Source organism: Acinonyx jubatus, chromosome F2 (assembly GCF_027475565.1).
Source record: "Acinonyx jubatus isolate Ajub_Pintada_27869175 chromosome F2, VMU_Ajub_asm_v1.0, whole genome shotgun sequence".
In the NCBI taxonomy this organism is placed as follows: domain Eukaryota; kingdom Metazoa; phylum Chordata; class Mammalia; order Carnivora; family Felidae; genus Acinonyx; species Acinonyx jubatus.
Genome location: NC_069394.1, coordinates 69,736,182 through 69,763,172, shown reverse-complemented (window position 1 = coordinate 69,763,172; position 26,991 = coordinate 69,736,182). Strand labels below are relative to the sequence as shown.

Genomic DNA, 26,991 nt, shown 5'->3' with positions numbered 1-26,991 from the left:
TATCTTCACTAGGAAGAAATTTTACTTGCATAATGTTGGAAGGTAGCAGCGAGGAACAGAAGAATCACTCAGGAGAGGAGGAGAGCTGTGATCGGGGCTCTTGACTGGCAGGTTAACTAACAGACCCCACGCTCTGTTTCCCCATCTCTGAAGCAAGGAGGGTACTAATAGCCCCTTATTATGTCAAAGGAAATGTAAGGGGAACACTTTCAATCAGAGAAACCCACATGCCCAGAGGGTCCTGGCAGAGAATGTAAAGGTTTGCAGAGGCCTGGTGACGGCCAAGGGAGACTGGGGGGTGGCGGGCCACCTCAAGGGGACAACATTGCTCTTCTCCAATGCTGGGATGTGGGCCAGATGTGATCTTTCAAGAGAAATCAGAAATGTGCATGATTATATAAAACGCTCAGATTCTTAACTAAAGCAAGCAATTTAAAATTGTTTTTAATAGAACTGTGCTGGCCAAATAAAATATGCAAGTTATTTGCAATCAGTGGATTGCTATTTGAGAGCTCTGATTTAAGTCATGTGAAAAAGAGAGATCATGGAAGTGTGATACATACTGCTACTTAAAAAAAAAAAGTTCATAGGTATTCCACCAGCTACCTGTCTAATATGGTAGCTGCTAGCTACATGTTACTATTTAAATTAAAATGAAAGTTAAAAATTCAGTTCCTCAGTCACATCAGCCACATTTCAGTTGCCCAATAGCCACATGCGGCTAATGGCTATCATACCGGAACATACAAACAAAGAACATTCCCACTGTGACAGAAAGTCCTACTGAATAGCCCTTAGCTAGACCAAATGTGATTCTGCTGCATCTGCAAGGATTCAATTAGATATACAAGGGAAAAAAATGACAGCATATTTTAATCTGAGTATTAAACCTGAGCTCAGGTATTAAACCTGAGCTATCAGGGTTTTTAGGGTTTGACCTATTCAGGTGCCATTTGTTACCATACTTTATGTAGGTTGCCATGAGCCCTTGTTCAGCCTAGACTGAATGTATAATTGAATTGTAAAAGGAACATTTAATGCATTGCCCATATTCCAAAGTATTACATTAGTAATTTTGATCTACCTTTCCCATTTAAATAAAAACTAGTAACTACAGTTTTAGGAATTTCTTCATAACGTCTTTTCCAAATAATCTCTGCTCGTATGGTTGGCATTTCTACATCCAACACTCTCAATCACTGCCCATGAATGTCATGGTCAGAGGGTGTACATTCTGAAGATGAAAGTACTCCGCGGTGCAGGCCAATTAGTCGACAATGCATAATCAAGGGAATCCAAATGACTCAAAGGAATCAGAAGATGAAAAAAAGAGGAAAGGCAGGCATAGTTACCTTTAAGTAGGGAATGCTCTCAGCAATTTTGTTCTGCGCCTTCAGGATAAAGCCATAATGCACTTTAGCAAAGCCATCATTAGGCGTCACATTCAGAACCTAAACTCAAAGAAAATGGAAAGCTATTGTGACTGATACACATTCTACAAATGACTGTCAAAAGAAATTTTAATTAGCTTTGCTGTGCTTGGGTCCACATTATGATGTTACAGCCTAAAACGCTACAGTGTTTTGTCTCATTGCGATATTCGGCTTCAATACCCCCATTTCTTGTCAACTCAAAAAGTCTGTACATCTATCCACCAATTCTTAATGAATGAAGAAATCTGGGCGCCTGGGTGGCTCAGTTGATTTAAAGTCCAACTTTGGTTCAGGTCATGATGTCACAGTTCATGGGTTTGAGCCCCGCATCAGGCTCTGTGCTGACAGTTCTGTGTGCTTCAGATTCTGTGTCTCCCTCTCTCTCTCTCTGCCCCCCTCCCTCTCGCACTCTGTCTCTCTCTCAAAAATAAACATTAAAAAATTTTTTTTAAAGGAATGAAGACTACAATGAAAAGGCAATGACCATTAAAGCATCAATTGAACAATGCAAATCAGCAAAGTCTGTGTCAACTGATATGACCTGAATATTTTTTTTAGGGATCAGGGAAAAACTGCTTTAAATTTGCTGTATTTAAAGTCAACTCTGAGTGGTTATTATACCTTTCTTTATGTACGTGCTTTACACATTGCCTTAAATAAGAGACAATTTAGATTTTTACAATCTAAATTTCACAATCCATTTATTTAACACAAATTTCTTGAATGCCCAGACCGTTTTAAGGACTGAGGACAGGGGCGCCTGGATGGCTCAGTCGGTTGGGCGGCCGACGTCGGCTCAGGTCATGATCTCGCGGTCCGTGAGTTCGAGCCCCGTGTCGGGCACTGTGCTGACGGCTCAGAGCCTGGAGCCTGTTTTGGATTCTGTGTCTCCCTCTCTCTCTGACCTTCCCCCGTTCATGCTCTGTCTCTCTCTGTCTCAAAAATAAATAAACATTAAAAAAAAAATTAAAAAAAAAAAAGGACTGAGGACAAAGTGACAAGCAAATCCAATATTCTGTGATAAAACCCAAGTAAATATTTAATATACATAGAATCCCTATGATCATATGCATTTATTATGATTAAAGATAAATTATGCAGCATGCCTCCAAGTTAAATATTAGCAGGGAGAAAGCAAGACAACATCATTCCCCTTTGAGGCTGCCCAGACAAACTAATTCATGGAACAAAAGCGAAAGCCGACGGTTTGAGTGGAGTGCGCGTAAGACGAATGTCCTGAATATCCCGTAGCTTCTCTTCATCCTTCAGCCTGAGTGGGGAAAGGGAGTAGCAGCCAGCCTGGGCTCTGTACCCAGGACCAAGTGAGTAAGGGAGAGGGGACGCCCTGCCCTTCAAGAGTCCACAGTGCATACTGCTGATACTTTATAAATTTTCGGGTCCTGTCTGGTCCTGCACCTCCTCCACGCACAAATCCAGTCAGCACCACCTTCCCCATATGTTCAGAATCATGCCTCTGCCACTTCCTTCACCACTGCCACCCTGCTCTACGCCTTGTCACCTCTCCCTGTGTTCTCACACAAGACTCCTAACTGCTGACCTTCTGCACCACCAGCCTGCTCTCCTATAGCCCGTTCTCCACAGGGGCCCTGAAGGAGCTCACTGAATCCTATGTCAGACCTCATTCTTTTTCTGTTCAGAACCCAGATGGGTTCCATGCCACTCAGAGTAAAAGACTAAGTTCTAGGGAATGGTCTCCTGGGCCTCCCTTGAGCTGGGCCTCTCTACCTCTCTGCTTCCTCTCCTAAGCCCCTCCCACCAGCCAACCTAAGGCGCCTTGGACTCCTTGCTGCTGCACAGCAAGCCAAAGGCACCCCTGCCTCAGGACCTTTGCATGTGCAGCACTTCTTTGCCTCAAAAAGTCTTCTCCCAAACATGGAAATGGCTCACTCTTCACCTTGATGAAATCTGTGCTCAGAGGTCACCATCTTGGTGAAGCCAACCCCCAACCACCCCATATAAAACAGAACCAACCTCCCATTTACTAGTCACTCTCTTGACTTTTATTTCGCTGATTCTTTTCTTTACAGTGCTCGTCACCATTTGACTTATTATTCTTTTATTTTTCCCGCTAAGGCCTCAGCTGTACAGGGATTTTGTCTGCTGCACTCACTGCTGATCCCCGGGGCTTACAACGGTGCCCGGCAAATGGCAGGTCATCAAGAAAGCTGTGCTAACTGAATGGATGAGTGAGTGCCAGGCTTTCCTCCTAACCAGATTTCTGAAAGCACAGACTCTGTTTCTTCTTCACCTTCCAAGCACCTGTTACCGAGCAAAAGTGCAATAAATGTTGCTGGAACTTAACTGAGTTGAGGCCACTCACGTTTCTGCCAGCATAAGGGGACTGTTATATGAGGGGACTATTGTAACGATTGCAACCACACAGATGACATTTCTATCTATTCAGACCCACAGTCATCCTCTCAGGTAATTAACAAATGTATTCATTTGCCAGATATTTTAGAATATACAGAGTTCTTCTGGGCTCTGGACACATAAGCATAAATGAGATACACTCTTTTCTCAAGGGAAGTCTCAGTCAAGGGAGGAAGACAGATTCACAAGCAGACAGTGATAATCGACATGGTGATAGACACGAGGCATGCAGGGGGGTAAAGAGGAGGAGTACCTTGCTCGCTCTAGGATTGGTGTGGCAAAGGCAAGGTCTGAAAGGTGCTCAGGAGTTCACCAGGTGAAGGGAAGATGGCGGATGGCGGGGGAGGAGGCACTCAAGGCATAGGAGAAAGTGAGTGGAAAAGAATAATGGACCAGGAACGGCAAAAGGGAATGAGACTGGAAAAAAGGGGGCAGAAGGCAAATCACAAAAGGTCCTGTCCCTATTGTAGTTTACAAGTAGATGGAGAATGAACGTGTGGCTTATATTATCTAATGGCAATCAACAAAGCCTCATGATATGACAAGTGGCTTTATAAAGTTTCTGAGAAAATAAAATTGAGATTAATATTAATAATACTATATAGATTCTGTCTCTTTTTCTTTATACACACACACAACAGAGACAGTGACAAAAAACAAGTATAGTTGATATTTCTGCTTCCAGTATAAACTCTGCATGGCACAGTGCCAAGAAAAAAAAAAAAACCAAATCCTATAATTACAAACAGTATTGCATATACATATCATTAAAATATCAATTTGTTCTTTAGCACACAATCCAGTGATTTCACTACTGGGTACTACTGGGTATTTAACCCAAAGAAAACAAAAACACTAATTCAAAAAGATATAGGCACTCCTATGTTGATTGCAGCATTATTTACAATAGTCAAACTATGAAAGCAGCCCAGGTATCCATCGATAGAAGAATGGATAAAGAAGATGTGGTATATATACACAATGGAACGTTACTCAGCCATAAAAAAGAATGAGAAAGAATGAGATCTTGTCATTTGTAACAACACGGTTGGACCTAGAGGGCATAAGGCTGAGTGAAATTAGTCAGATAAAAGACAAATACCGTATGATTTCACTTCTCTGTTGAGTCTGAAAAACAAAACAAACAAAAAAAGCAGAGACGCACCTGGGTGGCTCAGTTGCTTAAGTGACCAACTTCTGCTCAGGTCATGATCTCGCGGTTTGTGAGTTTGAGCCCCGCGTCAGGCTCTGCGCTGATGGTGCGGAGCCTACTTGGGATTCTATCTCTCTGCCCTCCCCAACTCTCTTTCTCTCTCAAAAATAAATAAATAAAATTCAAAAAAAGAAAGCAGAAACCGACCCATAAATACAGAGAACAAAGTGTTGGTGGCTAGAGGGGACGGGGCTGTGGGGATGGGCAAAATGGGTGAAGGGGAGCGGGAGGTACGGCTTCTAGTTATAGAATAAATCACGAGGATGAAAGGGCAGCACAGGGAATAGAGTCAATGGTACTGTAATAGTGTTGTGTGGTGACAGATGGCAGTTACACTTGTGATGAGCTTAGCATAACGTATGAAGATGTTGAATCACTATGTTGTACATCTGAAACTAATGTAACATTGTGTGTCAACTATACTCCAATAAAAAAATACATAAAGATATATGTACCAATATGTTCACTGCAGCATTGTTTACTACAACAAAATAATTATAAATAACTTATCCAGGTTAAGAAACAATCTGTCAATCAGTTAAGCATCTGACTTCAGCTCAGAGCATGATCTCATGGTTCGTGGGTTTAAGCCCCGCGTCAGGCTCTATGCTGACAGTTCAGAGCCTGGAGCCTGCTTCAGATTCTTTGTCTCTCTCTCTCTCTGCCCTTCACCCATTCAGGCTCTGTCTCTGTCTCTCAAAAATGAAAAGATGTTAAAAAAAAATTAGAAATAACCTATCCAGCCAAGGCAGTTTAGTTAATGATGATATATCCCTAAGAAGGAACACTTGGTAGCTACTAAAAATGAGGTTCTAGAAGAATATTTATTCACTTATAAAAATTCCGGTGATAGTATGGTTAATACAAACCAATTTAATTAAAAAAGACAAGTGTATGTTCTGTGTATGGAAAAGAGACTAGAAGGACACATACCACACGTTTTCATGGTGGTCTGCATGTGACAATGAGGCTGCAAATGATTTCTGCCTTTTGTGCTTATCTGTTTCCCTTGTTGGTTGCATTAGGCTTCTCTTAAATTTTATCATTAGAAAAGAGAATAAAAAAAGTTTAAATAAAATAGAAAATTTTCAGTGACTAGATTTTTTTTTTTTTTGCAATTTAATGAAATTTAAGAGTATTTAGAAGACTTCGTCTCATCTTAAAACTTATTTGGGGGCATGCACCTTTCATGATGTACATTACTACCTAACATGTATCTTGTATGATTAAATAAACACCATACATAAATACTTAAGCATACAAATCGCACGTTTTTGCTTGAGCCTGCTTCACTGGAAGGCTATGCAACCAGGCATGTGGGAAGACCACTGCTGGGGGCAGTGCGAACCAATGAGGAGTTTGAAGCCAAGGGTGGGATGGTCTGATTTGTGTTTTGTGTTGATGAAGGCTGGAGGACGGCAAGCCTGGACAGGATAAATGTGCCTTAGTTTAGGCAAGAGGGGATGAGACCTTGGGTTAAAAAGAGAGTGGATTTGAAAGATATTCAGAGGGTAAATTAACGGAAGCTTAGGATTTGACATCAGGTTGAAAGTCCATGAACTCACACCATATGTTTGTTTCCTTAACTACCATTTCCCAAGCTGGCGTGTGTGAGTTTCAATCAACACGTGTGGGCTAAGTGAATGGAGGGAAAAATCGGGAAAATGCTAGACTCTAGAACACGGGTGGCTTGATTAACTGTTAATGCCAAGGTGAATGACGGTCATCTCTAAACTACAGCTGTCAGCAATCTACATCAAACCATTGTAAAGCAAAGCCTTGTTGAAACTGAAAAGCAACAAAGAAAAGAAAAAGAAAAGAAAAAGAAAATCCCAGAAAGGAAACCAACAATGACTTGATTTTTATAAATTTACTTAAAGACAAAAATCAACATGAAGAAAAGTAGAAAATTTCTTCTGAAAATGACCTTTGAGACACAGACATATCAGGATCAACTTTGGGTAGGGAAAGAGCATGCCTTAGACGTAGCTTATTAACTCAGAAGTGAGGGGCGGGAAGAAAAGGCAAACCTCACATATATTTTCAGTCTATTAATGCTTCTTTAAGAAGAAACCCACTCAATTGTGTAATATGGCCCTGTTTTAGACTTCCTGCATCTTGTTATGATTACTCAGATGAGATTATGATTTCAAACATACAAATGACAATAGAAAAACATTATTTTTCAAGATGCATTAAAATGTTTCACATATCTGGCATCTACTAACAGGTAAAAACAATGAATATATTCAAGGAAGGTTCTGAAAAGAAATCCATAGTGAGTGGGAGAATCTAGGATGCTTTCAGATCCTGCCCTAACCTCAAATCTGCTTGGCATGCAGTCAATATTTGCTCATGATTTTTGAAAGGAAGGAAGGAAGGAAAGGAGGAGAGAAAGAAGGAAATCTACAATTCCATCTCTAAGGCTTCTAGGATAGGCAGGATAATGGGTATATCTAGGTATTCTGATATAGGTGGAAACTTCTTATATTCATAAGGTCCTGAATTGTGAAATACATGATATGTCTCTTAAACAAAACTAACCATTAGGTTTTGGTCACTAGCAACTACAAACCCACATGGACTTCTTGTAGGACCTGGACCAGGTATTTTAGCGAATGGCACATATTTTCAATGCTGTAGGATCAATCTACTTTATGCAGATATTACACATGTTATAAAATGTGTAATATTATATTACAAATTCAAATATTACATATTAAAAATTCAGCAGCCTTCAGAAAATATAAAAATTATCAGAAGGAAGAAGAGAAAATTGTTCTGAAATTCAATGATTTTCAATTAAGCCTCAACCCCAATAAAAGGGAGAAAGCATCCCTTTGTGAATAGATCTAGTCCCTAGCCTGAGTATGAAATCACCATATTTTGACAGCATTTTTACAACAGAAGGAATTGGGGTGCCTGGGTGGCTCAGTTGGTTGAGCAGCCAACTCTTGATTTTGGCTCAGGTTGATCTCACAGTTCGTGAGTTCGAGCCCTGAGTCTGTCTCCATGTGGGCAGCATGGAGCCTGCTTGGGATTTTCTCCTTCCCTCTCTCTGCTCTCCCCCTCTTGCTCATGCATGTGCTCTCTCTTTTTTGTCTCTCTCTCTCTCTCAAAATAAATAAACTTAAAAAAAAAAACAATCAGGAGGAATCATATTGGATCACTGAGTAGTAGCACTTTGATGTAAAGCACACGAGCTTAAAACCCATGGACCAAAACACCTAAATTAAAGAATAACAGGTAAATGTGTTCCTTTTCTTTTATAGATGCATTAACTTTCTCCAGTGTCAAAGTTCATTTGGTATCCTATTTATACCAAATGAATTCCTTATTGCTTGAAGGAGTCACAGCTTCCTAGATTTATAGTTACTTGTGACTTGGAGGTTATCTATTAAAATAACCACTATAAGGTAAAAATCCCTTCAAAGGCGTCCCTGCTGGAGGATCAAAGAGTCACTGCCCTCCAAGAGGTGAGTAATTTACTCCACATGCCTGAAAGGCTCCTGGTCTGTAGTCTCTCTGTAGATCGGACTTTTTGTGAAAAAAGGAAAAGGCTATGTATTTTAACGTTCATGGAAAAATGGAGTTTCACTTCCTGTCACGAAGCACACTGTCAGAAAGGATGTCTGTGGACTGATAAATACAGTTTTAAAATGATCACAATTATAAGTTGAAGGTTTTGCTGTACCAAGTATGAATTAAAATTTACATTTTTCTGATTAAGGGAAAAAAGGGATGAAAACAAAGTTTCGAATATGTCAACATAATAATGCTTACATTCCACTTAACCTAATTTAAAACAAAGAAAACAGGAGATTGGGTGCAATAAATGCGATTTACAATAATATTAAAACTTCTTGCTCAAAACAATCTGATGTAGTTAACAGGAGACTGCTGTTTGCTTACCTCTTCATAAACCTTCTTGGCATTGTTATTATCTCCTATCAAGAGGTACCCCACTCCAAGGTCATTCTTTAAAGAAGTATCATCAGGAAATAGTTGAACTAACTTCTGTAGGGTAATCAGGGAACCCCTCATATGACCTGATTTGGTAGGAAGAAACAAACAAACCAACCAACATCAATAATATATCTTTGTATTGAGAGTGTGAATCACAAGAGACTACTCAATAGAGCCCCGAGACCAGCTTAAATCTGACCATACAGTTTTAATGATGGCCTCTTCAGCTTTCATCATGCAATTGCGATGATTATCAACAACTTCTATAAGTAGATAGTAAATGTAATACTGATTATACACATTTTAAAGACATTCTCATTTTCTAAATCCATCAACATTTTTCTTACGTCGAATTCCCTCTTTGAAAAGTTTTATCAATTCCTTGTAAAAAAATGTCTGACCGGTGTATCTTTGGTTTATCATGATTAACTTCAAGATTATGAATAGAGAACGAATAAAAAGTCTAACAGATTTCGAGTCTAGCACCTTGTATGGAACTTGAAAAGGCACTGAGGTACACCTCTGTAGCTGTTTCCAAATAAGACTGTCCTCATCTCTAGGTAACGAATAACCTAGTCATGGAGCGAAGGAGACATCATCTGGTATTATGGGACCCTCTGGTGGACGATAGGATACTATGCGCAACAGGCATCATGAAAACCCTAGTTCTGGTCGATTTTTAAGGCTATCGGATGGAAATTTAAAATTTCTGGGGCCAACTGTCACTACTTCTCCACACAGAAATAAACTGAATATGGGAAAATGTGCAAAAGACGGCTAGTATACATGACAAAATTAATTCCCTAAAGGGCTCAGTTGCCCACAAACGAAGTATTTATTAGCCAAGAGTATGATGGGATATCAGGCTAATGCAGTTGTACGTCCTGCTAACAGTTAACCTGTTCAGCCTAAAACATCACCAGTTTATCCCATGGCCTTGCCCCTCTACTGGCCAATCTTGAATGGATTTGCTGAGCTATTCATTCCCTCACTAACAAATCTGACTCCACTCTTCCCTTCCTCCCTACCTGCCCAATTTAGATTCGTATGTTTCTTCTGTTCCTACAGTTCCCCTGTTAACCGCTGCAAAGGCCCAGATGGAAAATCCCTTTGGCTACTATCTCTGTTCCTTCCACGCTGCATCACCCAACTGTGTTCTACTGTGAGTAAACTTCACCACCTTGTCACCTTCAACAACATCTTCTCCCTATAATCCTCTCCTCACAGAGCCTCCTCTCATGAACTTGCCTTATTCTCATTTGGGGAAAAAGACTATATTCAAGTATTGAAGGATGGCTGCAGAAGGGGGTTAGATTTATTTATAGTCAGTCTTTTTCCACTGGGGCCAGAAACAAGGTGAGGCAAGTGAGATACTCAAAGCAAAGTTGAAGAGGCTGCCAAAAATTCAGTAAACAAGATGAGCGATACTTTTATGCATTCTTTCTAAAAAAATCCACAATGAAAGAAATATCAACATTTTAAGGGCAGACTAAGTGAATAGTGCCTAACAAAGCCATATTGGAGACTGAGGCAAGAAAAACACTCAGTAATACTGATTTTATGCCTAAGGCAAGTGCCTCCAATGAGTGGCACCCTTGCCTTTTCCATCCTGTGTGGGTGCCATATGCTTATCTTCTTCTGGACTGGCTCTTCTGAATAGAAGTCTAATGGGCCTTCTAGTTTCTAATCATAACTTGGGTTCTGTTCCTATCTGATAACAGGGTCAGCTGGCTTCCAATATTACTTATAGGAGCCTCTCCTAGTGACATCAATAATTATTCATGTAACTTACCCAGCCACTAGCACCCACCTGAGCAGTTACACTTGGCCTAGATTCTTCCATCTGGTTTACTGATGACAAGTTAGGTGGGAGAGAATTACAAGCCAGATAATAACGAAGTTAGGTTAGAGCTAGTCTTATCTGCCTTTGGCATGGGAACCTGGGTCAGAGAGGATGCTTTATGCTGCTCTTTTCAAAGCATTTGCAAATTTACCTAGTGGTTTTAAGAAGTTGTTTTTTTTTTTTTTCTTCCTATCATTTTCCTTGGTATGGAGTCAAACTTTGCAGGCAAAATTTTTAGTGCCTGGAACTCCTAATATTCCCTCTATAAAAACTGTTGCACTTATAACTTCAACCTCCAGGAATCAATTTGTTATGGTTAAGAGAGAAGAGTCTGGCACCGCAGGAAGAGTTTTTGATTCCAGACCTATTAGTTTATTAGCTATGATTCTTTAGGCAAATTATCCAACCTCCGAGCATCCCATCTGCCTAGCTTTAAAATGGGGTGGGGGGGGTGGGTGGGGAAAAGGTGGTAAAATACCATCTGTATCTTTCTAAGTATTAAGGTTAGGACTGCCATTTCCGTCTGGGACACTTTCAGGTAAATTACGCGAAATCAGTTATGAAAGTCAGGTTCCCTTCCAGGTAACTACACTCTTCTAAGAATATACAGCATGGCATTTGCTGTTGAATTAACTCTTACTCCATCTTACCCAGAAATTGCTGTCGGTCTGAGCGCCGCTTCAAGGTCAGCTTCAGCAAGTCTGTGGGGACATCGGGCAGACTGGCCACCTCCTGGTAGGTTTCGATGGCCCCACGAAGCACCTCATTGCTCCTTCTTTTCTCGGCCAGATCGTCTTCACACTAGAGGAAGTCCCCACACTGGATAAATGTCCCATGACAAGATATATTTGTAATCACCCAAAATATGCATGCAAACTTAATTTCTGGACATGCATCAAAAGCAATCTGAGACACATTAAAATTTTCTCCTTTTCAAGCGATTCAAAAGCAAACCAAAAAAAGCAAGACAACATGCTATCTAAGTAACACGAAGACCGGTTAGCTCTCAAGCTGCAGAGGAGGAAAAATGCCATAAAAGCAAGAGGAATTAATATATGCTGGGCTGATGGAGATCTGTATCATGTTATATATTAACATTACACAGACAGAGCTCCAGTCCGTACTTCCTATTCTCTCAGTAGTTTGTGTGTTCACTCATTCATTCAACAGCTATTACCCGAGAGCCACTTGGCAGGCAAAATAAACAACACAAAGCCCTTTTCTCATTCTGCTTCATTATGAAGAAAAAGACAACATACAAATGAAAGTACCATGTGCCTGGCAGCCATAAATGCTGTGGGTCAAAAATGCAGCCGGCTCAGGAGTGCTGGCCCCGGTGTGGTTGGGAAAAGTTAGTTTAGGCAGGATGAGCAGGGATGGCCTGACAGAAGTGAGGGAGTGAGGCATGAGGATATCCGGAGGAAGAACATTCCAAGGCGGAGAAAACAGCAAAAGCAAGGCCCCGAGGGAGAAGTGACGGGTGGAGGAAAGGCGGGTGCAGGCGCGGGGCAAGGAGGAGACTAGTAGAAGGGTGATGGTCAGGCAGCGAAGAACCTGGCAAGCTATTGCCAATTCCACTACAGTACCTCCATGTGAGATGGAAAGGCACCAGGGTTTTGTTTTTTTTTTTTAATGTTTATTTATTTTAAGAGAGAGAGCGCGCACACATGAACAGGGGGAGAGGCAGAAAGAGAGAGAGAGAGAGAGGGAGAGAGAATCAATCTCAAGCCAGGCTCCACCCTGTCAGCACAGCCCAATGCAGGACTTGATCTCATGAACTGTGAGATCATGACCTGAGCCGCAATCAAGAGTTGGACGCTTAACCAACTGGGCCACCTAGGCGCCCCCACAACAGGGGTTTTTGACATGATCGAAAGGACCACACTGGCAGTGGTATGGAGAACAGACCGAAAGAGTGGCAGAGAAGCACAGAGGCCAGTGAGGATGCTCCAGTAGGAACCCAGACAAGGAGTGATGAAGACGGTTTGGATGAAGGTAGTAGGAGATAGCTGGATTACAGATACATTTTGAAGGTCAGAGCCAAAAGATGTGCAGATGGTCCGAATGTGGCAGAAAGGGAGGGAGAGAAGTCAAGGATGAACTCCAGGGTGTTGGCTGGAGCAAGTACCAGACAGAACTGCAGTCCTCTGAAAAAGGGAGGAGAGGGCAGGAACAGGTTGGTAGGCATTTGGAATCAGGAGTTCTGTTTTGGACCTATGGAACTCAACACTGATTAGACACCCAAGTGGAGATACTGGATAGAAAGGTACATATAGGAGTCTGGGATTCAGGAGAGAGGTTGGAAAGACAGGGAGGACCAGCAAAAAGCACAGAGAAAGAAAGGTAAGGAGAAAATAACAACAAAGAAGTGACAAAGTGATACAAGGTAACAAGAGGGAGCGATCAATCATGTTCGAAGTGGCCATCAGCTTGGGCATCTTGGTCATGATGCTGGATTGGGCACTGTGGCACTTCTGATGAGCCTGGTAAAAGCATTTTTTATGGGACAACTGGGGACCCGTAACAGAATGGAGCAGGATCAGAGGAAACCAGGAGGGAAGGAGGTGCACACAACCCTTACAGGGAAGCAGAGAAATGGGCCAGTAAGTGGAGAGGAAGGAATGTGGAGACCAGGGAGAGATTTTTTTTTTTTTAATAATGGCAAATATTACAGCATGTTTCTAAGCTGATGCAAAGGAGTTGGTAGAGAGGGAAAGTGTGATGATACAGGAAATGCAAAAATCAGAATGATGTCCTTCAGCAGGTGCAGAGGGTGGGAAAGGGGACCAGAACAATTCATCCATGCGAACAGGAGAGAAGGCGGAGCATATGGCAGGAGGGGAAGGGAGGCTGTTAGTGCTGTAGTGGGATCATGCAGAAGTTCTCTTTGGATACTTCCATTTTCTTAGTGAAATAAGCAAGAGTCTTCGCTGGAGATTGAGAGTGGGGAATGAAATATGAGAGGGATAAAGAGGAGAATGTGTAAAATGGTAGTTAAAATCCCATCAGATTTAGTACACTATAATTCAAAGATTACCATTTGAGGAAAAATGATACCAGTTAGAGGCTAAAAGTGGCGTATAAAGGGTTTTCTCAGAATATCCTATTTAACATGTTTACCTTTTCTAAATAAAGTGTGGGCTGCAGTCAATATATAGTTGCCTGAAGAACCAAAATGAAGCACAACTCCATAATTTGAAGGCGTGGTAAGAAAACGATCCACCCTCCCCTGTTCCAAATCAGAACTAGTAAGAATCGGCACAAATTGATAAAATATCTGTGGAGAACTTTTCAGAAAATATCACATCAAAGAATAACTTGTTCTGCGTACTGATTAGGTCAGTGTCCCAAGATGATGAGGACTAGAACTGAAGCAGTAGAGAGAGAGAGAGAACTGGACAGATTTATGATTTTTCTAGATGAAAATTTCCTGATGAAAAAGGGGCAGTTCATCCTAAGTTGATAGAAAGAGCTTCAGAATATACTACTATCCACCTGTTCATATCTGTAAGTGGTCTGTCTCCATTATAGACTTATCTACCAGGTGAGCAAGTCCAATGTCAATGACCCACACTGGTCATCCTGCCCCTATGGCCTTCGGTATATTCACATACTGGCTTTTCTGTTTAGGCATCAGTTTCCTCTGAGTTTGGCTATGGTGAGTTAACTCCCCAAAACATGATTATTCATAGATAACTTCCAGAATGACAGAGTCCTGGAGCTGAGAGAGCTCTTTTGAGACCATGCAGCCCAGTCTCTTCAAGCTACCAAACAGATCCTGGATCCGGAGGGTCTCTTCGAGGTTGGCGGAAGGAGAAATGTCTACCAAGATAATCCTTCTTTAGAGAAATTGAAATAAATATCTAACTAAAACTCAATCTGAAAAGACAGAAAGATGATAAAGTTTATATACCTTGTTCCCTCTCCTCCACCTATCCCAAGTTCCTTCATTTTAATGAGGTAAAAACTTCTTACAACTTCCAGAACTGGGAAAATATCAGTATTAAAATGGCGTATACTTCTTAAAATCTCTTGAATGAAACTAATAGACTGCTTTGAAAATCAAAATTGTACAGATTTATTGCTATCAGCTTAGCATCTGTACGTAAAATGGTTTGGGCAGGTACAGAACATTTGTTCTAGGATGTTAACATCACAAAGCCTTTTGTTGACTTGAAATAATTCAACCATCCAAACTTCCTAGGAAACGTGTCATTTTCTGCCTCAGAGGCATTAATGGTTTGTGTAAGATAATAAAGTGAACTGAATTTATAATTTAACATTTTGTATTGATGTTCAGGGAACTTGGTCAAAATTGATTTTCATGGTGATCCAAAGAATAACATAGTATCAGTGCTGCTTCAGAAATGATGGATATTATAGTTTCTACTTAACTTAACGTTGCTGAATTAAAAAAAAATTGTTGGGATATTCCCACAAAATTGTTTAATTTGCTAACAAAGAATGAAAAATTCATCATTTATTCCTCCCTATGGAATCCATCTTCTTTCAAATTCTTATTTTTAAAACTCCTAGACATTTAAAATTTCTTTTAAATTACTCTATTAAAATTTAATTTACCATGCCTAAGTTTTGCTTAATACCATATTAACATTAGTATCAATAACACCTTGTAGCAGAATAGTTTAGGGACAAAAAAATATCGCCTGAGGCCAAAATCTCAAATTCCTACTGTTAAATAAAGATACGAATCCAACAATCACATGTGCGAAAGTACTGAGTTTATTTAGACTCTGGCACCCACAATCGCCATCACGTAAAAAGAAAAATTCTAAACACAAAGAATTTTTGCCACAATTAAATTACCATGTGTATCCATCATTATTCCCTCTAGTTAATATGCTTTCTTAATCAAATGACTGTCAATACTGGTAACAAAGCCCATCACTTATTTGAACAGGCATCATCTTTTGGTAATGAACACATTCTGTCTTGCTTAACACCAATGAATTTAGCAATTTTGGAGGATGACTGACCAAATTAATTTACAAAAATGATATAATTGCTGTCTACTACCCCTGGTCTGTACCATGGACAGGGGGAACTTCTTTGCATTAATTTTTCACAAACTTAATTTATTAAAATTTAATGAGTGTTTAATAGAAAGATAAGAATTTGAGCAACTGGGTCTCAAATGGTGGCCGCCTTTAGTTCAAAGCAAAACCTGTTTGTTTTATCCACAGATGTGTCAGTTTCCATGTCAGTGCCATATACAAGTCACGGCACTGACTCCCTCCAAAGGGGTGATGTCAGGTTCTCCTTGGTCTGGAAAGTTTTGGTATTGTGTCCCAGTAGGGCTGAGAATCTCATCCCACCAGGCGGGACTGTGGGAGTTTTGCTGCTTGACACATTGTGTATCAGCCCTGGCTTTTATCCTGAACTCCAGACATCATAAATTCAATGTCTCCTTGCCATGTCCAGTTGAATGTCCGACAGGCATCACAAAGATTACAGGATGAAAAGTGAATTCTTGACTTCATTCCTACCTCCCCAATCTGTTCCTCTCCCAGCTTTCCCTGTGAGTAACCAGCACTCTCTTTCCTCACCTGGCTGAACCAAAAATCCAGGACTCAAGTCCTGTCTCCCTCTGACCTGTACACCTAAGCCAACATTAAGCCCTCCCCAGCCATTTCCCTGTCTCCACGCCACTGTCCCTTGAGTATACCTGGAATACTGTCCCATGCTTCTTTGCTCCTACTTTTGTTCCCTTAATCTATTCCCCAACTGGGAACCAAAACAATCTTTACGAAAAAACAAGATGCCCAAGTCCATGCATAAAGCTGGGGCACGGAAAATACCATCCGTGAGGCCCCGGCCTCACCTGTGCCGCCTCACCGTCTCTCAGCTTGCCCTTCTTGCCGTTCTGGAGCTTGTTCTGCCAACATCGCTTCCCTGTATCACAGCCTTTGGCCTAGCTGTTCCCTCGGCCCGCACAGCTCCCTCAGTAACCTTGTCACATTTCAGCCACTTGCCACCTTGCTAGAGTGGCCTTTTCTGATCAACTTATCTAAAGTGCTATCTGCCCTGTCGTCCTCAAATCACATCACCTGCAGCCAAGAAATCTTAATAGGTATGCTTTTCTTTTCTTTATGATATGTATTATATAAGATGATCTAATATAGTTATGCTTAATGCCTTATAATATGCTTAAATATATGTTTATTTATATAGTTACTCATGGCCTTGCTCAACTGTCACCTCCCGGGTAGACTTTTCCCTGACACCCTATCCAACATATCAACTCCCTCCCACATCGTATGCTGTGCGGTTTTTGGGGGTTTTTGTTGTTGTTGTTGTTGTTTAGGTTTTCCTTAGCCCTTACCACTAACAAGCATTATATCTTATCTTGTCCTAGGCTTCGCCATCACAATGACAAAACTCTGTATGTTTTGCCGAGGGGTTCATCTGCAGGGCCCAGAACAGGGCCTGGCACAGAGTGGGCTTTCTCTAAGTAATTTTTGACTAGGTAGCCTTCAAAATACCTTCCACGGGAATACAAGATCCACAAGGACAGAGACCTCTAGAATCCCAGGGTCTAAAAAGAGCATGTGGCATCTGGTGGGTGTATGCAATTACAGATGAATGTGGACACGCTTCACAAAACAAAGAGCTGGAAGATGTCAGAGAAGAGTCAGAGAAGAAAGGAGACGAGGGAATGGAGGTAGGTAGGGAAAAGGGAGCTGGTGAGAAAGGAGTCAGCGGAAAGAAACCACAGCGAAAACAAAGTACATTCCACTTTATATTTTCACGTCTTTCCTAAGCACACTTGCAGCCTCCAGTTACAAAACAGGTTCTTAAAGCTCCGAGGAGCCTTCAGTGAGCACTCTGAGGAATGGGGCACGACAGTGACGGGACATTGAGGACAATAGCATTCTTCTTGATCTTCTTTTGAAAACCAGAGAGAAGTCCGATGGAGGGAGGACAGGAAAATGTTGAATTCACCAGGCCACAATAGCAAGTTAATTGTCTCCTTTACAACAGTATTTTTTGCTTGACTTTACACATATGCATGAGAAATGGATTCTATACATAAGTTACAAGAGAAAAGACAAGTGCAAAATAGTGGGCAGTGAAAGAATGACACAGAATACAAACACCAAAAACATTTTCTACAGAGGACGGTTTTCGAATACCTGTGCCTTTCCGTATCTCGCCCGTGGACTCTCAGGGTATTTGCGAACCAGTTCTTGGAATGCACTCAATGCTTCCTCAATTTTTCCCTGTTAGGAAGAGGCAGTTACATAAAGACAGCAAGTTCAGATGCATAATGTTATTCAGTATGTGTGTGTGTGTGTGTGTGTGTGTGTGTGTGTTTTAAGAAGGCTCCACGCGCAGTGTGGGGCTTGAACTCACGACCCCAAACTCAAGGGTCAGATGCTCTACCGACTGAGTCACCCAATATGTTTTTTTTTAATATTCACCAGCTAATGTTGTCAAAACTGCCTGGACTCCATTTTGAGTCTAAAGACAGTTTTACCAAAGATTTTTAAAACATTAACAAGTATGGCAACCGTACAAGTAAAAATGAACATAAATGCACTTTATTTCTTTTAAAAACAGAAACCTGGCAAATGATGTACTATAAGTCTTTGTTTAAAAAGTTGCACCTTCCCTCTAGATGCACAGTTCCTGTGGGCATTAGTTCTTCATTTTCTTTTCAACAGAAGCATAGTTGACACCCAGTCTGCCATTGGCTTCAGATGTACAACACAGTGATTCAACAACTCTACGTTACGCTACGCTCAGCACAACTGTAGCTACCATCTGTCACCAAACACTACAAAATCCCTGACTATGCTCTTGAAGACAATATTTAGGTTTTAAGTTGGGGGAAGAATACTGCTGGCAGCTGGAATGTCCTGGGGTCTGCAAGGAGAAGTCTGAAGCACCTGTTGGGGTGGGGGTGAGGCCTGCAGGTTGAGAAGGCCACCTGGCATGGTACCTGTCACCCACTGGACATCAGGATTGATTTGGCTCCTCTCCAATCAATTTTGAGGGTTTTGACTGGGAAAACTCACCGACTCTGGGTCATGTGACCCCTCCCCGGAGCGCATGTGGGCCCTTAAGAAGATGGCCCAAGCACCTGTGATAAGTCTCTGACCACCACCACAGGAAAAGGAACAGAGGGTGAGGAACCCTCCCCCCACCACACTCCATCCACGGCCATTCCAGGGGGTAACACACGTCTCCTGGTTTCCAATGGACGGATGCAGGTCGAGGATGTTGGGAGCCATGGGATAGAGACAGATTTTTTGAGATGAACTTTGGGAGGCACTTCAGCTCCCTATACACTGGTAAACCCACTCATTCCTCATCTAAACGGAAGCGTGCTGTGGTTTGTATGTTTTGACGTTCACCGAGTGAGTTTTCACACAACAAAGTGTACCTCTCCAACGTGGCTGTGCACAGCAAACGGCACCTCCTACCCCGCTGTTGTTTACTCCCACTTCGGACAGACTTGACTAGAGGAAGGTCGGGCAGTGTTCATATTAAAGGTATGTAAGATCAGTTCTCTAGGCAGACGTTCTCGAAGAAAGAGGTTTTCACTTCCTCTCACGTGCCCGTAAGTGGTGCTGAGGGGCTGGTGGGAAATACATGCACAGTGGAGCGGCTACGAGGGCCGGTTCCGGAGCCAGACCGACTGATGTGAGTCTGCTCTCCACCACTTGGAAGGCGCATGACGCATGGCAAGTTACTTACGACTCTGCCTCAGGTGCCTGGCCTGTAAAACGGAGATGAGGGTACTCGACTCGGCTGTGGGGGTGCTGTTTCGGTTAAGTCTCCTAACAGTGACGAAGCTCTGGCAGACACTGCACGGAGCATGTGCTGTGTGGGGGATGTGCGTGCAGCACAAGATACTGGGGCCCAGCCCAGGGAGGCCTCGGACCCGAGAGGCAGGTTCATGCTGACAACGGGGACTTGGCTGTAGAGATCAATCGGGCCGGGAACACAGACTCCACATCACATTTAGTGTCAGAAAAGTCTGTATAGCTTTTTAAAATATGCTGCCCTCTCACGGTATTAATTTCTTTAAAGATTTTATTTCTTAAGAGCAGTTTTAGACTCATGGCACAATTGAGAGAAAGTATAGGTTTCTCATATATCTGCTACCTCCCCCATGATTAACATCCTGCACCACAGTGGTACATGTGTTACAACTGATGAACCTGCCATATCAAAATTGCCCAAAGTCTGTAGTTTACCTTAGGGTTCATATTGTATATTCTGTTGTATATTCTGTGCGTTTGGACAAATGTATACGGACTGTATCCACCATTATAGTATCAAACAGACGAGTTTCACCACCCTAAAAATCCTCATCCCTCCCCCCACCCACTTTTAAGGGATGAAGGGTTCATGTTAAATATCTTTTTCTGTGTGACTTTCTTGTAACTGCCCTGTATTATTATTAGAGGAAGAAGAAGAAGAAGAAGAAGAAGAAGAAGAAGAAGAAGAAGAAGAAGAAATAAAAGAAAGGAAGGAAGGAAAGAAGGAAGGAAGGAAGGGAGGGAGGGAGGAAGGAAGGGAGGGAGGGAGGAAGGAAGGAAGGAAGGAAGGAAGGAAGGAAGGAAGGAAGGAAGGAAGGAAAGGGAAGGAGGGAGGGATGGGGGAAGGAAGGAGGAAGGAAGGGAAGAAGGAAAGAAGGAAAGGAGGGAGGGAGGGAGAGAAGGAAGGAAGGAGGGAAGGAAGGAAAGGAGGAAGGCAGGAAGGCAGGAAGGAAGGAAAGGAAAGGGAGAGGGGGGAAAGGAAGGAAGGGGGGAAGGAAGGAAGGAGGGAAGGAAGGAAAGAATGGAGGGGGGAGGAAGGAAGGAAGGAAGGAAGGAAGGAGGAAGGAAGGAAGGAGGAAGAAAGGGAGGGAGGAAGGAAGGATGGAAGGGAGGAAGGAGGAGGGATGGGGAAGGAAGGAGGAAGGAAGGAAGAAGGAAAGAAGGAAAGGAGGGAGGGAGGAGAGAAGGAAGGAGGGAAGAAGGAAAGGGGAGGCAGGAAGGCAGGAAGGAAGGAAAGGAAGGGAGAGAGGGGAAGGAGGAGGAGGAAGGAAGGAAAGAATGGAGGGGGGAGGAAGGAGGAAGGAGGAAAGAAGGAAGGAAGGAAGGAAGGAAGGAAGAAGGAGGAAGGAGGAGGAGAAGGGAGGAGGAAGGAAGGAAGGAAGGGAGGGAGGGAAGGAGGAGGGATGGGGAAGGAAGGAGAAGGAAGGAGAAGGAAGAAGGAAGGAGGAGGGAGGAGAGAAGGAAGGAGGAGGGAAGGAGGAAGGAGGAAGGCAGGAAGCAGGAAGGAAGGAAGGAAGGAAGGAGGAAGGAAGGAAAGGAGGGAGGAGAGAGGGAGAGGGGGAAGGAAGGAAGGGGGAAGGAAGGAAGGAGGAAGGAAGGAAAGAATGGAGGGGGGGAAGGAAGGAAGGAGGAAGAAGGAAGGAAGGAAGGAAGGAAGGAAGGAAGGAAGGAAGGAAGGGAGGAATAGGAGGTGGAAGATAGAAGAAGAGAGGAAAGGAATCACTGATTCCAAGTAGCTTCAAAATGCAGGCAGGTAAATTCTTAGGTCTGAAGGTTTGGAGCTTGAGGCCCTGCCTTCTGAGTCCTTGGCTCTGGCTTCAGAGCCCTTGTCTCTGGCCTCTGGGTCCAAGACTCTGCCCTTGGAGTTATCTTTCCTTTCTATCAAAAGGGTGGTTAGTGTTATCAGCCTGGATCTTGCCTGTAGAATTTCAGGACTCTGCAGCCTTCTTTCAGTTTATCCTCTGTCCCTTTCAGGTCGAGGTGGTCCTCCTGGTATAAGATTCTCAAAAACCTTGTGGATCTTTTGTGTATGTCACAGGGATTCACACCATTAGACAAGAGTCACGGCCACAGACCTCTCCAGGATAATCCCATCTCTATTCCTGGCTTCTGCTGGATGGCTGAGTAGATCGAAGAGCCACACATCCACTCTCTTCAGGAAAAGGAGCCCTCGGCCTTCTCTCCAGACTACCCTTTCTTAACAATGAACTTCCTACTTGTAGCATCTTCTGCAATCTGGATAGACTAAGAAATCTCCCCGAACTGTCATGTCCTGGCTCTTTTTTCTCTAATGGTTTCTTCCTTAATTATCACTTTCCTCTCTTATTTTACGAGAAGCAGCAAAAAAAGAAATCAAGCCACATCCTCAACACTTGGCTTGGAAATCTCCTCAGCTAAATATCCAAGGTCATCGCTTACAAGTTTTGCTTTGCCCAGGCCAGTAAGATGTAATTCAGTTAAGCTTCCTGCTACTCTCTAGCAAGGACTGCCTTTCCTCCAGTTTCAGGGACCTGTTCCTCATTTCCTTCTGGGCTCTGGCCAGAAGTGCCTTTAACATCTCTGTCAACATGCTGTTTGCAACGATAATGTGCATTCTCGAAGATTATCAATAAACCTTTCTCTTCGGTGCTCCTCACTTCCTCTGAGAGCCCTCCCCAGAAGCAGCTTTCACATGCATATTTCTACCAACAGTCTGCTTCAGGCAATCCAGGCTTTTGCTCTCATACCTCTCAAAATTCTTTCAGCCTCTACTCCTAACCCAATTCTCCAAAGCCACTTTCACATGTTTAAGTATTTGTGACAGGAGCAACCCGCTGTCCAGCACCAAAATCTGGATTAGTTCTCTATAGCTGCTGTAACAAATTACCAGAAACTTGATGACTGAAACAACAGAAATTTATTCCTCAGTGCTGTGGGGAACCGAAGTCCAAAATTAGTTTCACTGGGCTGAAACTGAGATGTTGTTAGAGCCACGTTTCCTCCGGAGGCTCTGGGGGAGAATCTGTCCCTTGCCTCCCGACAGCCTTTCTTGACTGTGGATGCATTACTCCAGTCTTTACTTCGGTTTTCACACTGCCTTCTCCTTTCTGTCTCCTATGTCGTCTGTATTCAATTTCCCTCTGCCTCTCTCTTATAAAGACACATGTGGTTGCATTTGGGGCCCAACTGGATAACCCAGAATAATCTCCCCGGTTCAAGATCCTTAACTTACTCGTATCTGCAAAGACCCTTTCTGTAAATACAAGATCCAGGGATTAGGACGTGGGTATCTTTTGGGGGGACTATTTTTAGCTTTACCACATGCATTATGTAACTCAAATTGCAAATGTTGAGGCTATTTTTGTGAAAATCATGCTAAATGCACCATTACGCTTTAAAACAGAAATAACAATGGAAATAACAATCTTCGTAACAAATTTGCTAAAGTATTTTGTTCCTTCTAGACACTCCCTTAGTTGGTCATCAGGCTTGACCTAGGCATCCTTGCGATCCCCTTAAGACAGAGACCGTGTTGCTTTGCTAAGGGCTGACAAAGTAATTGTGTTTGCTTTTGGTCTGAAAGAATTTCCCTTCCCCAGAATCTCCTAACGCTATTATGCATTTCTTATTTAAAAACTCAAAAGCAAGATACAATGCTTGTGAAGAACTGCCTAAAAATCATCTCTTTCAACATAGCTTACATTTTCTCCCAGGACCAAAGCCAGTTCATTGGAGAGACACGTACTTGGGCCCCGCTGTGCTGGCATGAGGCCAATGGGCCATGCTGAAGGACATTAAGACCCCCCCCCCCCCCACAGATGTGTTGTAGAATCCGCTGGTGTGATGTTAGGGGGGAAGCTGTGCCATCCATCAGTGCACCCTTTATGAAGATCCACAGCAGAACGTTTCTCTCCGGACTTGGTAGAGGACAGCTACTCTGATGAACACCATTAATCTTACAGGACGATGCTATTCCCCGTGTCTTCTGCCTACACTGTACTTCACTCATCCCAAGCACCATTTAGAGCCTGGGATGTAAGCTTTCATGTGCTGGCCTTACTTACTCCGGCCTTATTACGTTTTCCATTTTCCCTCTCTTTTTTCACTTAAAATACAGTAACAGTAAGTGACTCCAGCAAATAAAAGAATCTTTCAGTATAGCACTTCAAATTCTTTTTTTCTAGGGATAAGGAAGAGTTTCAAGCAATACATACTTCTGAAAAATAGAGGTATTTTAAGCAATACTTTTGAAAAATAGATGATTGAAATATGATCTGATCTATGCACTTTGGATGGAAAAATAAAGTGACCTCATACTTTCATGTAGCACAGTACTCAAAGCTAGACTGGACCTCCTCCGTCTGGGACATACCTCAGCATGGGCTACTCCAGCACGTCCAGTCGCATCATTTGAAATATCAGCCATAAAAATAACCTTAAAAAATTACGCTGATAATGCAGCCAATAATATGGATCCCTGCTACTTCAGAAGCAAGAACTGTAGCTATTTCTTCCTCCTTTATTTAGTCTGTTAGAAATTCAGGGTGCTTCTGGAGGAATGAATGATAATTTCTCCAAATAAGCAAGAACCAGAGAATACCCCATGGACTGTTCCAGCACTTTTATGTCCCATTGATGTATCTGCCCCTTGGTAACTCTTTACCATTCATTAGAATTACATAAAAACCCTTCTCTAAAGTTGTTCTTTTGTCCTTTATCCCAAAAGTCACCTGTGAAATAGACACCCCACATTTTCACACCTGGCATTTAGCAAAGAGCAAGTGGAGGATGCCAAAGAAAGTGACAGAAAAAGAAGATTCCCACTTCATTTCTATTAAGAAATGCAAATTTCCTACAAATAGTAGAGGGCTTCCTCTTATAAAAGCCACACAAGACAGACTCAGAAATCATTCCAGCGGTTAAACTTAAGGGCAGTGAACAACAACCTGGCCGCGATATTCTTTGACGTGACTACATGTTTATCAGCTGCTAAGGAGGGTAAGCCCTCCTTGGCTTGGGAACCTTGTCTAATACTAGTTACAGAAGTCTCCGTGCTTACTGGTATGGTTCCGATAAACATGTGGGAAGCACATTCTTGTCCCACTTCAGTTCCTAACTTGGGTGCTTTTGTCGTTGCTTATTTACTTACAATCCCCCTGTCCTATCTTTGCCGCCAATGTCTACTTGATAAAAAAAAGCATTTACAGGAAAACTAATGATCATTACGCAAAGTCTAATTCATGTACAGAGTAGAGAAAGAGCAATTTCCACGGCAAACAAGTAGATGATTAAGTGAAGGTGTTATTAAATGCATTATTATAAGTGTTTGACATGATAATTAGATGAAGAATATGACTAAGAGAACAAGTAACTTCAATCTAGTGTCAACTTCTTTTTTTAACTGCAATATCCAGAAACAAATGCAAGTAGTATTTCAAATTAACGGGTAACAACACAAACCACATAACAGTCTCCCTGAAAACTGCAGGTGCATGGGATTAACCCCAAGGGAGAAGAATGTTAAACCCAGTGTCATTTCACTTAACAGTAACTACCCTGAGAGTACTGGACTAACTTACTTTCTTTTTGCATTGAGATGCTACCCAATCAAAAACTTTAGAAAGAGTACTTACTATTCTCATTTTTTTAAATAAGGAAACTGAGGCTCAGAATGGCCAAGTGTTCTGTCCAAAGCCACACAACTAGCAAGTGGTGGAGGGAGGCTGACCTCAGGTTAGCCGACCTCAATGTTAGTTCTACTTCTGTTTGGTCATCCAGCCATGATTCTTCCTTCTACTTGACTCATTTCACATGGAATGCTGATGTTCTTGGGGAAAAATCCACTCTATTCAAGGGCTGTTTCTATTGTTGTTGTTGTTGTTATTATTATTATTATTATTATTATTATTATTTTAACAATGCAAGAGTAATGCCTGAATTTATCTTCATTGCACATTTCTCCACCAGACAAAAACATCAACATACCCTTTTACGAAGTTTTTCTGCAGCGTCAAGTTCAGCTTTAATAGTCTTATCAAATTTATTTAATAGTTTAGGCTTCTTTTTCTTAACTGAAAGAAAAAAGAGGTTTTATTTTGTATTTTTTTTTTTTTTGGCTAGAAATAATTATTAAGAATAGTGATTTACAAGCAATGAGAAACCTATAGCTGCAGGAGCAAACCCACTCCCGGCTCACCTCTTCCCACCCCCATCCCTAGCACGACACAGTCAGTAGCTGCCAAGGGAGGTACCGCCGCCCTTACTTCGATGGTCACAGGTGTTCCTGGGAGACTGGGTGGGTACTGGCATCCTGAAACTCACGAGGGATACTGGCCTAGTTTCCAGAATAAAAATGGGAGGTGTGAGTTATGAACTCTTATTGTCAACTTCTGGGCTAAGTGCAAAAGACTGCTTAAAATAGCTTTTGAATATTTCTGCAATGTTTCTGATCAGATAAAGATAAAAATGGGAAAGTCAGCGGGAAATCTCAAGGGAGCCACCGCTAACAGAATTTCATAATCTAGTGCTCAAGGTTCTTTCATTGCATCACGGATACCATTCCAGCCATATTCCATACTTCAGCCAAACAGGACCACCCTGTGTTCCCCAAATAAGCTCTGTGCCATTTCGGATACTACTTTCTCTAAGTAAAATGGCCCATTTTTTACTTTGTCAGTTGAAAATACGCTCATCCTGCAACAATTAGCTCTAAACTACACTCTTCATAAGGCTTCTCCAGGTGTCACTCACATAAGTGCTCAGTTCTGCCTCCCTCATGTCATTTCCCCTCTGGCTTAGAGTCCACAGCACCCTGCATTTCTGTCTTTCATGGCCCTTCTCCTATATGACTTGTACTATGTTAAGATTTTTTTTAAATTTTGTGCCCAGCGTGGAGCCCAATGCAGGCTTGAACTCACAACCCTGAGATCAAGACAAGGCACCATGTCTTAGATGCAGACTAAATTGATTCATGCTCACTTAGCATAAAGTCACATCCAGCAGGAGGGGGACGAGTCCTGCTGGTGCACACCTGGCAGTGCCTGTGGGGTGGATGGAGGCCGCATGGTCCCTGGAAGCCTACGGCAGACCCTCCTGTGGGCTCAGGAGAGTGACGAGGGCGGGACCTTGAAGGGTAAATGGGATGTTCCAGATAGAGAAGGGGGTTGGTGGTGGGATAGGGGGAGGAGACAGAATGAGGAAATGAGGACAGAAGAGAACTTCTCTACTGTTCTGACACTGAACCTACACATCCAATTGCTTCTCTCCTGTCACAGAGGAGGAGGGGCTCTCCTTTTTAAGATCCCGCCCCTCCGCGCACACACACCTGTCCTCGGCCTTCTGCACCTTCTAGTTGTCTCCTCACTCACTGGCTCT

The 26,991-nt window shown here is 42.4% G+C and overlaps 1 protein-coding gene across 8 annotated transcripts in view; it reads right to left on the bottom strand.

Moving 5' to 3' along the window:
- ASPH (aspartate beta-hydroxylase) overlaps positions 1–26,991 on the bottom strand; it is a 222,546-nt gene that overhangs the window by 50,510 nt on the left and 145,045 nt on the right. For all 8 annotated transcript variants that reach the window (XM_053208017.1, XM_053208012.1, XM_053208011.1 and 5 more), the window contains 5 exons: positions 25,603–25,688; positions 18,004–18,090; positions 11,500–11,650; positions 8,953–9,089; positions 1,353–1,451 (listed from right to left, as the gene is read on the bottom strand). In XM_053208017.1, coding sequence (XP_053063992.1) covers positions 1,353–1,451; positions 8,953–9,089; positions 11,500–11,650; positions 18,004–18,090; positions 25,603–25,688 — 560 coding nt within the window. The remainder of the gene's footprint in view (positions 1–1,352; positions 1,452–8,952; positions 9,090–11,499; positions 11,651–18,003; positions 18,091–25,602; positions 25,689–26,991) is intronic.